General features: G+C 42.2%; 1 protein-coding gene across 3 annotated transcripts in view; it reads left to right on the top strand.

The window, feature by feature from the left end:
• Nucleotides 1-1,876: 1,876 nt before the first annotated feature.
• Nucleotides 1,877-12,462, top strand: part of LOC112230916 (transitional endoplasmic reticulum ATPase) — a 45,012-nt gene continuing 34,426 nt past the window's right edge. The window contains exons 1-2 of one of the 3 annotated variants that reach the window (XM_024397299.2): nucleotides 1,877-2,099; nucleotides 5,932-5,965. In XM_024397299.2, the coding sequence (XP_024253067.1) occupies nucleotides 1,892-2,099; nucleotides 5,932-5,965 (242 nt within the window). In that variant the 5' untranslated portion in view covers nucleotides 1,877-1,891. Of the gene's footprint in view, nucleotides 2,100-5,928; nucleotides 5,966-12,462 lie in introns of all 3 variants that reach the window. The other 2 variants (XM_024397298.2, XM_024397300.2) reach the window with 2 other exon arrangements.

The following is a 12,462-nucleotide window of genomic DNA, read 5'->3' as shown; positions in this document are numbered from 1 at the left end:
ATGGTCCAGGATTTTTTCCGCCCGGGTAGCGCATTCGATATGCTGAAAAAATGTAGGGAGTCTTGTTTTCAGATTAGCCTTGTTAACATATCCAGCTACAGTGAATGAGAAATACAATTTGTATTGATTTTGATTTGATTTTACTCTCCTTCCGTGGCCTCCAACTGCTCTTAAATGCAAGGAAAACTAAATGCATGCTCTTCAACTGATCGCTTCCTGCACCTGCCCGCCCGTCCTGCATCACTACTCTGAACGGTTCTGACTTAGAATATGTGGACAACTACAAATACTTAGGTGTCTGGTTAGACTGTAAACTCTCCTTACAGACTCGCATTAAGCATCTCCAATCCAAAATTAAATCTAGAATCGGCTTCCTATTTCGCAACAAAGCATCCTTCACTCATGCTGCCAAACATATCCTTGTAAACTGACCATCCTACCGATCCTCGACTTCGGCGATGTCATTTACAAAATAGTCTCCAACACTCTACCAAACAAATTGGATGCGGTCTATCACAGTGCCATCTGTTTTGTCACCAAAGCCCCATATACTACCCACCACTGCGACCTGTATGCTCTCGTTGGCTGGCCCTCGCTTCATACTCGTCGCCAAACCCACTGGCTCCAGGTCATCTACATGTCTCTGCTAGGTAAAGCCCCGCCTTATCTCAGCTCACTGGTCACCATAGCAGCACCCACCTGTAGCACGCGCTCCAGCAGGTATATCTCACTGGTCACCCCCAAAGCAAATTCTTACTTTGGCCGCCTCTCCTTCCAGTTCTCTGCTGCCAATGACTGGAACGAACTGCAAAAATCACTGAAGCTGGAGACTCATATCTCCCTCACTAGCTTTAAGCACCAGCTGTCAGAGCAGCTCACAGATCACTGCAGCTGTACATAGCACATCTGTAAATAGCCCATCCAACTTCCTCATCCCCATACTGTATTTATTTATTTATCTTGCTGCTTTGCACCCCAGTATCTCTACTTGCACATTCATCTTCTGCACATCTACCATTCCAGTGTTTAATTGCTATATTGTAATTACTTCGCCACCATGGCCTATTTATTGCCTTACCTCCCTAATCCTACCTCATTTGCACACACTGTATGTAGCCTTTTCTGTAATATTTATTTATTTATATTACTATTTGTTTGTTTATTCCATGTGTAACTCTGTGTTGTTGTATGTGTCGAACTGCTTTGCTTTATCTTGGCCAGGTCGCAGTTGTAAATGAGAACTTGTTCTCAATTAGCCTACCTGGTTAAATAAAGGAGAAATAAAATGGAATCAGATTATTGTTTTAGATAACACCACCCTCTTACTTAAGTCATTTGTGCGACCCAAACTATAGAATTTAGTAGACACACTTACTGTTTCCAAAGTGAGTTACAATCAGTGCATTCAACTTAGGAAAGTTAGGGAGAGCCACATACCAAGACCATTCAGTAAAAGCTTATTCAAATGAGCTGACCAAAAAAGACTAGTGGTCACTTTTTACTGACTGCAAAAGGCAGATTATCTCACAGATTATCTCACAACAAACTATGAAGTCTCGTCAGGATTCTGAACCATCTTGCTGTCACTGCAGCAGATGTCTGACATTCAGGGACCAATCTTATGACTGGGTGACCTAGTTTCTAGGGGTGACAACCATAGACTTGCCTACAAGGTCATATCATTGGTGACAACAGTGCTTTTTCTCAGCATTTCTACAGCTCTTTTTAACAACAAAGGACTATGAATTGTAAAATAATAACAAAGACAGTTCTGATTAATGTTACCCTTTTCGTTAATTTGGTGGTAATAGTACAAAGAATGAAACGTTTAGTCACGGGGAAAAACAACGTTAAGACATATGGCCTATGGGGTATTGTTACTAGGTAGAAAATGACAAAGAAACGTTTTATTCTGATTGGCTCTATTGAATCGAGAATCCGCTCCGCTGTCTGTTTACTGCATCAGTCGCCGATCAAATCAAACTGTCGGCGTTGCACTCACTGGACAGGAAAATACACATATGAGGTTACAAACTATAAAGAAACCATCATTTATTCGTTGAACATACCAAGCGGAACACCATGGCTTCAGGAGGAGAGTAAGTTGCCATCGCTATCTAATATGCTTTTTTGAAGGACACAGCGTTACCAAGAAATAACGTTTGCTTTGTTAGCTAAAACCTAGGTAAATTGGCTAGAAAATGCTGGCTAACTTTGTTGTTGATAACGAACGTGCCCAACTAGCTAATATCGGTATGTGTTCTATGGACGTAGTAATATTTGAACACATGCAAATGATACGTTTCCACATAGCTAGTTAGCAGCTAGATTATGCCATGCCCATGTGTCAGTGCCGGCTAGTTAAACGCATAGCTAATTTCAGTTATAAATACCAGCTTGCCATCTCTGCATCTTGTCTACCAGAGTTAACTAGCTACGTAGCTGGCAATGCTGGTTAACTGACAGCGACACAAATAGGAAGATTGCTTGTCATGTTGTAGCTAACATTTGCTAAGTGATGTTTGTACCAGCAAAAGCTATAGTAGTCTGTTAAATTGAGCGAATGACTGACCACCTTCGCTCTCGTAGTTTTTCATGCTGTGTCATATGGGGGCATACATATTTACAACTGAATCTGAAACCCAGAGGCCGGCAGATGCCGATATTGAGTCGTTTCATTTTACTGTCCAAACTAATTGTATGCAGCTGGCAATACACTCCTATCACCGTGGACCTGTTTATACATAAAACATTCTCCATACAGGCAGCGAAGGCGTCTCCTTAGCTTTCCCCTTAACTATACAGTATTTATTAATGGTGGGAAAAATATGCATACTTCATTTATGAAACACTATTTTTTTCACCATCATGCTAGAGTGGCTAATACTACTTTCTGATGTTGAGCCCGTCATTCAGGAGGAAATCTATAATTTGCAGCCTCAATGGAGAACGTTTTAAGTATGTTCTGGTCTACGGGGATAACGTTAGGTGTGCATTGCCTGCTGCATACAATGCGTTCGGACTGTAAGATGAAATGACTCAATATCACCATCTGCTGGTCTTTGGGCTACTGAAGCTGATGCTAGCATTTAGCAAAACAGTAAACATTACATTATTTCGTACAGTAAACATTACAAAGGGGATACTCCCTTTCTTCCGAGTCTTGACCCTAGCTAGGTTCTTTCAAAAGGAATGCACATCTTATGTGTGCTACCTAATACCACAGAACAGTGAGCCAGATGTTACACTGGATGTATAAATCTGGTGCATCTGGTTGGCATTTCCACTCACCACCAAATATGGTGCCGAGAGGAAGCCCAGTGGCCAGCAGTGGTAGAAGATGGATTTTGGCAGACATTCTGCACATTTTCTCATTGATAAAGCATTTGATCTCAATACTGATCTCTGTTACTCTGATACTCTGTTCCCAAAACTACAATCTGTTACAAAGTGGAATAAGTTTGGTAGAGCTTACCCGTTGCCAAAGTTTCAAAAAATGTAGTTGTTTTGGAGTGCAAGGACAAATTGAATTATTGAACATGTGCACATTGGGCTCCCAAGTGGTGCAGCGGTCTAAGGCACTGCATCTCAGTGCTAGAGGTGTCACAACAGACCCTGCCTCGATTCCAGGCCGTATCACAACTTGCCGTGGTTGGGAGTCCCATAGGGCGGCGCACAATTGGCCCAGCGTCTTTAGGGTTTGGCCAGGGTAGGCCGTCATTGTAAATAAGAATTTGTTCTTAACTGACTTGCCTAGTTAAATAAAAAACGTTTTTCTTCAGAGTAGGCGTTCTCTTATGGAAATATGCAAATACATGCTAGAACGCACCAATAGGATTCTGCCCACCTCCTTGCTTGTTCAATCAATTTGCTCCAAGTGGAAATGACAGGCTATCTTGGGTTAGTTCTAAAAAAATCTTTGCTAATACTCTCCTCTCCTTATAGCAAGCAAGTTAACTCGGCTATCTATCTAAAAGTGTGGCAGATGTCATTTCAAAACCCACAAAAATACAATTGCTGCCCATTCTAGTAGCTAGTTTCACTACTGTATAATAAGAAACTGAAAGCAACTGCCCCATAATAGCTATTCTAAGTTTCTGTCTCTAGTCAGTAGGCACACATTTAACACACAGACCACTTTTAACCCAATGAGACAGTTGATTAAAATGTTGGCACAGTATCCAATCAAAAATGCATCTTTTGACCAATGGGTCAAATGTTAATGGTTGGGTATTAGGGTCAAAATGAAAATAAACATGGGTTCTGGTGCTATACTTATTCCATGTATTTAATGTTGTATAGCAGCTTCTCAGAAACACAGACCACTTTATTTCATGAGGATAGGACTTACCATTGCTCAGATTCTTATTTTCATGTGATTGAAAAAGGTCGCAGACGGGTAAATAATCAGTCGTTTGGAAATCTTTTTTGTCCAATATCTAAAGATAGGGTGGTCATATTAGTATGACATATTCAGGGCTGATGTAGAACACAGGTGATTAGAATAAAAGCGGAATATGCAAATTATGCACTTAATATACAAATAATGCAGTACGGAATACATAATTACATTAAGCCCACTAATTTAAGGTAGGGTGGCCATATTAACAACTAAGATGTATGGAATTGTTTTAAGAAGGTCCTACCAAGGATCAGTTTGCTATTTGCTTTAGAATTTTAAGACCCCTTGAAGTATCCCCAAAAATATATAAAAAAATAATTTGATATATTATTTGGGGCCTTATTGCTATTAGCCAATACAAACGCATTGAATAACAGATTAACTACATGGAAGAACAGATAGTCAGTCCCCCCCACAAAGTGTCTGTCCTATACTGAACAAAAATATGAATGCAAGCATTTAAAGTGTTGGTTTCATGAGCTGAAATTGTCCATATGCAAGAAAAGCTTATTTCTCTCAATGTTGTGCACAAATTTGTTTATATAGTGAGCATTTCTCCTTTGTCAAGATAATCCATTCACCTGACAGCTGTGGCATATCAAGAAGCTGATTAAACAGCATGAGCATTACACAGGTGCACCTTGTGCTGGGGACAATAGAAGGCCACTCTAAAATGTGCAGTTTTGTCACACAACAGAATGCCACAGATGTCAACTTTTGAGGGAGCATGCAATTGGCATGTTGACTGCAGGAATGTCCACCAGGGCTGTTGCCAGATAATTCTTTTTTTTCTCTACCATAAGCCACCTTCAACATAATTTTAGAGAATTTGGTAGTATGTCCAACCAGCCTCACAACTGCAGACCACGTGTAACCATGCCAACCCAGGACCTTCACAGCCGGCTTCTTTACCTGCGGGATGGTCTGAGAAGAGGCAACCAGACAGCTGATGAAACTGTGGGTTTGCACAACCGAAGAATTTCTGCACAAACTGTCAGAAACCTTCTCAGGGAAGCTTGTCTGCGTGCTCGTCGTCCTCACCAGGGTCTTGACCTGACCTCGGCGTTGTAACCAACTTCAGTGGGCAAATACACACCTTCGATGGCCACTGGCATGCTGGAGAAGTGTGCACTTCATGGATGAATCCCGGTTTCAACCGTACCGGGCAGGTGGCAGACTGTGTGTATTAGAGGTCGATAGAGAACTTGAAATCAGCCATTCCGATTCTTCTTAACAATCGTAAATCGGTATTTTTGGACACCGATTTGGCCGATTTAAAAAAATTAAAAAAAATATATATATATATTTTTAAGTTTTTATTTTAAAATGTTTTACACCTTTTATAAAGCAAATCAGTTAAGAACACATTCTTATTTTCAATGACGGCCTAGGAACGGTGGGTTAACTGCCTTGTTCAGGGGCAGAACAACAGATTTTTACCTTGTCAGCTTGGGGATTCAATCGTGCAACCTTACAGTTAACTAGTCCAAAGCTCTAACCACCTGCCTCTCATTGCACTCCACGAGGAGCCTGCCTGTTACGTGAATGCCGTAAGAAGCCAAGGTAAGTTGCTAGCTAGCATTAAACTTATCTTCTAAAAACAATCATAATCACTAGTTAACTTCACATGGTTGATGATATTACTAGTTTATCTAGCATGTCCTGCATTGCATATAATCGGTGTGCATTCGCGAAAAAGGACTGTCGTTGCTCCAACGTTTACCTAACCATAAACATCAATGCCTTTCTTAAAATCAATACACAAGTATATATTTTTAAACCTGCATTTATAGTCAATATTGCCTGCTAACATGAATTTATTTTAACTAGGTAAATTGTGTCCCTTCTCTTGCAGCAGTTTGGGCCGCCTGGCTCGTTGCGAACTGTGAAGACTATTTCTTCCTAACAAAGACAGCCAACTTCGCCAAACGGGGGATGATTTAACAAAAGCGCATTTGCGAAAAAAGCACAATCGTATCACGACTGTACCTAACCATAAACACCAATTCCTTTCATAAAATCAATACACAGAAGTATATATTTTTAAACCTGCATATTTTGCGAAAATAAATCCAGGTTAGCAGGCAATATTAACCAGGTGAAATTGTGTCACTTCTCTTGCGTTCATTGCACGAAGAGTCAAGGGTATATGCAACAGTTTGGGTCGCCTGGCTCATTGCGAACTAATTTGCCAGAATGTTATGTAATTATGACATTACATTGAAGGTTGTACAATGTAACAGCAATATTTAGACTTAGGGATGCCACCCGTTAGATAAAATACGGAACGGTTCCATATTTCACTGAAATAATAAATGTTTTGTTTTCGAAATGATAGTTCCCGGATTCGACCATATTAATGACCAAAGGTCTATGATTTGATAGAGCTGTCTGACTGAGCGACGGTAGGCACCAGCAGGCTCGTAAGCATTCATTCAAACAGTACTTTCGTGCATTTTGCCAGCAGCTTGTCGCTGTGCTTCCAGCATTGAGCTGTTTATGACTTCAAGCCTATCAACTCCCGAGATTAGACTGATGTAACCGATGTGAAATGGCTAGCTAGTTAGCGGGGTGCGCGCTAATAGCGTTTCAAACGTCACTCGCTCTGAGACTTGGAGTGGTTGTTCCCCTTGCTCTGCAAGGGCAGCGGCTTTTGTGGAGCGATGGGTAACGCTGCTTCGAGGGTGGCTGTTGTCGATGTGTTCCTGGTTCAAGCCCAGGTAGGGACGAGGAGAGGGACGGAAGCTATACTGTTACACTGGCAATACTAAAGTGCCTATAAGAACATCCAATAGTCAAATGTATATGAAATACAAATGGTATAGAGAGAAATAGTCCTATAAACACTATATTAACTACAACCTAAAACCTCTTACCTTGGAATATTAAATTCTCATGTGAAAAGGAACCACCAGCTTTCATATGTTCTCATGTTCTGAGCAAGGAACTTAAACGTTAGCTTTCTTACATGGCACATTTTACATGGAACATATTGCACTTTTACTTTCTTCTCCAACACTTTGTTTTTGCATTATTTAAACCAAATTGAACGTGTCATTATATATTTGAGGCTAAATAGATTTTATTGATGTATTATATTAAGTTAAAATAAGTGTTCATTCAGTATTGTTGTAATTGTCATTATTACAAATAAATAAATAAATTGTCCAATTAATCGGTATCAGCTTTTATGGTCCTCCAATAATCGGTATCGGCGTTGAAAAATCATAATCGGTCGACCTCTAGTAACAACACATCCCCAACGCTGATCCTCAACATAGGGGCCCCTCAGGGGTGCATGCTCAGTCCCCTGCTGTACTCTCCTTCACTCATTACTGCACGGCCAGGCACAACTCCAACACCATCATTTAAGTTTGCCGATAACACAACAGTGATCACCGACAACAATGAGACAGCCTACAGGGAGGAGGTCAGACACCTGACCGTGTGGTGCAAGGACAACAACCTCTCCCTCAATGTGATCAAGACAAAGGAGATGATTGTGAACTACAGGAAAAGGAGGACTGAGCATGCCCCGATTATCATCAACAGGGCTATAATGGAGCAGGTTGAGAGCCAAGTTCCTTGGTGTCCATATCACCATCAAACTAACATGGTCCAAGCACACCAAGACAGTCGTGAAGAGGGCACAACAAAACCTAATCCCCCTCAGGAAACTGAAAAGATTTGGCATGGGTCCTCAGATCCTCAAAAGGTTTTACAGCTGAACCATTGAGAGCATCCTGACAGGTTGCATCACTGCATGGTATGGCAACTGCTCGGCCTCCGACCGCAAGGCACTACAGAGGGTAGGGCGTACGGCCCAGTACATCACTGGGGCCAAGCGTCGTGCCATCCAGGACCTCTATACCAGGCGGTGTCAGAGGAAGATCTTAAAAATGGTTAGACTCCAGCCTTCCAAGTCAGACTGTTCTCTCTGCTACCCGCATGATAAGCGGTACCGGAGTGCCACGTCTAGGTCCAAGAGGCTTCTAAACAGCTTCTACCCCCAAGCCATAAGACTCCTGAACAGCTAATCAAATGGCTACCCAGACTATTTTCACCCACTCCTACGCTGCTGCTACTTTCTGTTATCATCTATGCATAGCCACTTTCATAACCCTCCCTGCATGTACAAAATGACTTCAACTACCTTGACACTGCGCATTGACACATTGACTCAGAACCGGTACCCCTGTATATAGCCCCGCTATTGTTATTTACTGCTGCTCTTTAATTATTTGTTTTTTAAAATCTTTTACCTTTTCTCAGTATTTTCATGAAGCTGAATTGTTGGTTAAGGGCTTGTAAGTAAGCATTTCACTGTAAGTGTTGTATTCGGTGCATGTGACAATTAAAATCTGTAGTTTTAGTATCCGCTTCATCGTTCTGCTTCATCACCTGTTTTGAGTTTTTGATTGTAAACGGGAATCGGGAGGATCGAGTTAGGGCCAGATTTGCCAAATGAAGGGAGAGAGAGAACTTTGCATGCGTCTCTGTGTGTGGAGTAAAGGTGATCTATTTTTTTACTAGTTGCACAAGTGACATGCTGGTAGAAATGAGGTAAAACGAATTTGAGTTTTCCTGCATTAAAATCACCGACCACTTGGAGCTCCACCTCTGGGTGAGATTTATTTCTGCTTCGCTTATGGCCCTATACAGCTTGTTGAATTTGGTCTTAGTGCCAGCATCAGTTTGTGGTGGGAAATGGACAGCTACGAAAAATATTGATGAAGTCTCTTGTTAAATATTATGGTCTGCAGCTTATCATGAGATATTCAAACTAAGGCGAGCAGGTCCTTGATACTTGCTTAATATTAGACCCACACCACTCCCCTTGAGCTTACCAGACGTCGTCATCCTGTCCTGCCGATACATAGAAAAACCAGCTCGAAAATTGTCCTTGTTTACAAGGAACATAGGATATTCCAGTTCTTCAGGTCCCATTGATAGTCTCAAACGGAGCGTGTCCAGTTTAATCTCCAGTGATTATACATTTGTCAATAGAACAGAGGGTAGAGACGGATTATTTACTCTCCGTCGTAGCTTCATCAGGGTACCTGCACGTCGGCCTCAATATCGCAGTGTCTTTCTCTTCCGAGTGTCTGGGGTTAGGGCCTGGTCTGGGGTTAGGGCCTGGTCTGGGGTTGAGCAGTATGTCCTTTGCCGCAAACTCATTGAAGTAGAAATCTTCATCCAAATTAAGGCAACTGATGGCTGTTCTGATGTCCAGAAGATATTTTCGGTTGTAGGAAACGATGGCGGAAACATTGGCGGAAACATTATGTCCAAAAAAAGTTCAGATCAATGCAAAAAAAAAACACATCTGTTAAAAAGTTTTTGTAGATTTTAGGATGACCAAATCAATGGAAGCCAGAGGAAAAAAGTGGTCAGCTAGGCTGGATGCTGTGCGAGAATTAAGGCTAACCGTTGAACTCCTCTTTCTTCTCTAATCCGGATGACATAAAACAATATAGAGGTAAGAGATTTTGAGGCATGACATGTACTATTTTAGTATGCACTTTTTATATTAATGTGAAATTCCTTATCTCTGAAATGTCAATGGAGCACTGAGTGTACCGCAAGCTTTTTATTTTCGAAGCTTTATACATTTCATTCAGTTTGTCATGTTAATTTTGCTTTTTGCAACCTTGCGGAAACGACTTTGCAGACGATACACTGGGAGTCCAGGCTAGAGGTCGACCGATTAATCGGCAGAGCCAATTTCAAGTTTTCATAACAATCCGTAATCAGCAATTTTCGACACCGATTATGGCCGGTTACATTGCACTTGGCTTGACCACCTGTACGTGAGTGCAGCAAGGAGCCAAGGTAAGTTGCTAGCTAGCATTAAACTTATCTTATAAAATCAATCAATCAATTTTCACACAATCACTAGTTAACTACACATGGTTGTTGATATTACTAGTTTAACTAGCTTGTCCTGCGTTGCATGTAATCAATGCGGTGCCTGTTAATTTATCATTGAATCACAGCCTACTTCACCAAACAGGTGATATAACAAGCGCATTCACAAAAAAAGCACTGTCGTTGAACCAATGTACCTAACCATAAACATCAGTGCCTTTCTTAAAATCAATACACAAAGTGTATACACTGCTCAAAAAAATAAAGGGAACACTTAAACAACACAATGTAACTCCAAGTCAATCACACTTCTGTGAAATCGAACTGTCCACTTAGGAAGCAACACTGATTGACAATAAATTTCACATGCTGTTGTGCAAATGGACTAGACAACAGGTGGAAATTATAGGCAATTAGCATGACACCCCCAATAATGGAGTGGTTCTGCAGGTGATGACCACAGACCACTTCTCAGTTCCTATGCTTCCTGGCTGATGTTTTGGTCACTTTTGAATGCTGGTGGTGCTTTCACTCTAGTGGTAGCATGAGACGGAGTCTACAACCCACACAAGTGGCTCAGGTAGTGCAGCTCATCCAGGATGGCACATCTGTCAGCGTAGTCTCCAGAGCATGGAGGCGCTACCAGGAGACAGGCCAGTACATCAGGTGATGTGGAGGAGGCTGTAGGAGGGCAACAACCCAGCAGCAGGACAGCTACCTCCGCCTGTGTGCAAGGAGGAGCAGGAGGAGCACTGCCAGAGCCCTGCAAAATGACCTCCAGCAGGCCACAAATGTGCATGTGTCTGCTCAAACGGTCAGAAACAGACTCCATGAGGGTGGTATGAGGGCCCGACGTCCACAGGTGGGGGTTTTGCTTACAGCCCAACACCGTGCAGGACATTTAGCATTTGCCAGAGAACACCAAGATTGGCAAATTTGCCACTGGCGCCCTCTGCTCTTCACAGATGAAAGCAGGTTCACACTGAGCACATGTGACAGAGTCTGGAGACGCCGTGGAGAACGTTCTGCTGCCTGCAACATCCTCCAGCATGACCGGTTTGGCGGTGGGTCAGTCATGGTGTGGGGTGGCATTTCTTTGGGGGGCCGCACAGCCCTCCATGTGTTTGCCAGAGGTAGCCTGACTGCCATTAGGTACCGAGATGAGATCCTCAGACCCCTTGTGAGACCATATGCTGGTGCGGTTGGCCCTGGGTTCCTCCTAATGCAAGACAATGCTAGACCTCATGTGACTGGAGTGTGTCAGCAGTTCCTGCAAGAGGAAGGCATTGATGCTATGGACTGGCCCGCCCGTTCCACAGACCTGAATCCAATTGAGCATATCTGGGACATCATGTCTTGCTCCATCCCCCAACGCCATGTTGCACCACAGACTGTCCAGGAGTTGGCGGATGCTTTAGTCCAGGTCTGGGAGGAGATCCCTCAGGAGACCATCCGCCACCTCATCAGGAGCCTGCCCAGGCGTTGTAGGGAGGTCATACAGGTACGTGGAGGCCACACACACTACTGAGCCTCATTTTGACTTGTTTTAAGGACATAACATCAAAGTTGGATCAGCCTGTAGTGTGGTTTTCCACTGAGTGTGACTCCAAATCCAGACCTCCATGGGTTGATAAATTTGATTTCCATTGATCATTTTTGTGTGATTTTGTTGTCAGCACATTCAAATATGTGAAGAAAAAAGTATTTAATAAGAATATTTCATTCATTCAGATCTAGGATGTGTTATTTTAGTGTTCCCTTTATTTTTTTGAGCAGTGTGTATATATGCTTTTTTTGGTCCTCCAATAATTAGTATCAGCGTTGAAAAATCATAATCAGTCGACATCTTTTTTTTCCCAGGCTGCATCACATCCGTCTGTGATTGGGTCCCATATGGCGGCACACAATTGGCCCAATAATAGTTTTTTTGGACTCAACAAATTGGGAGTCTGTGTATTGGTTGGACTCCCTGATTCCACGTGGAATTTTAAGAATTATTCTTCTCTTTAACGGAACCCGCCCGTTTAAACCTTAAGACATTTTGTGGTCTTCGAAGTTGTTTCCGTGGGTTGCAAAATTAGCGTGACACAAGCTGAATTAAATGTAAAAGGCTTTGAAAATAAAAAGCTTGGTATATGCTCAGTGCTTGTTTTTGTGAGAAATCTTCGGAAAAAAACAGGAATTTTGAATTA

This window comes from Oncorhynchus tshawytscha, linkage group LG33, assembly GCF_018296145.1.
Source record: "Oncorhynchus tshawytscha isolate Ot180627B linkage group LG33, Otsh_v2.0, whole genome shotgun sequence".
In the NCBI taxonomy this organism is placed as follows: Eukaryota; Metazoa; Chordata; class Actinopteri; order Salmoniformes; family Salmonidae; genus Oncorhynchus; species Oncorhynchus tshawytscha.
Note: the sequence above shows the minus strand (reverse complement) of the source record. Positions and strands in the feature narration are given on the sequence as shown.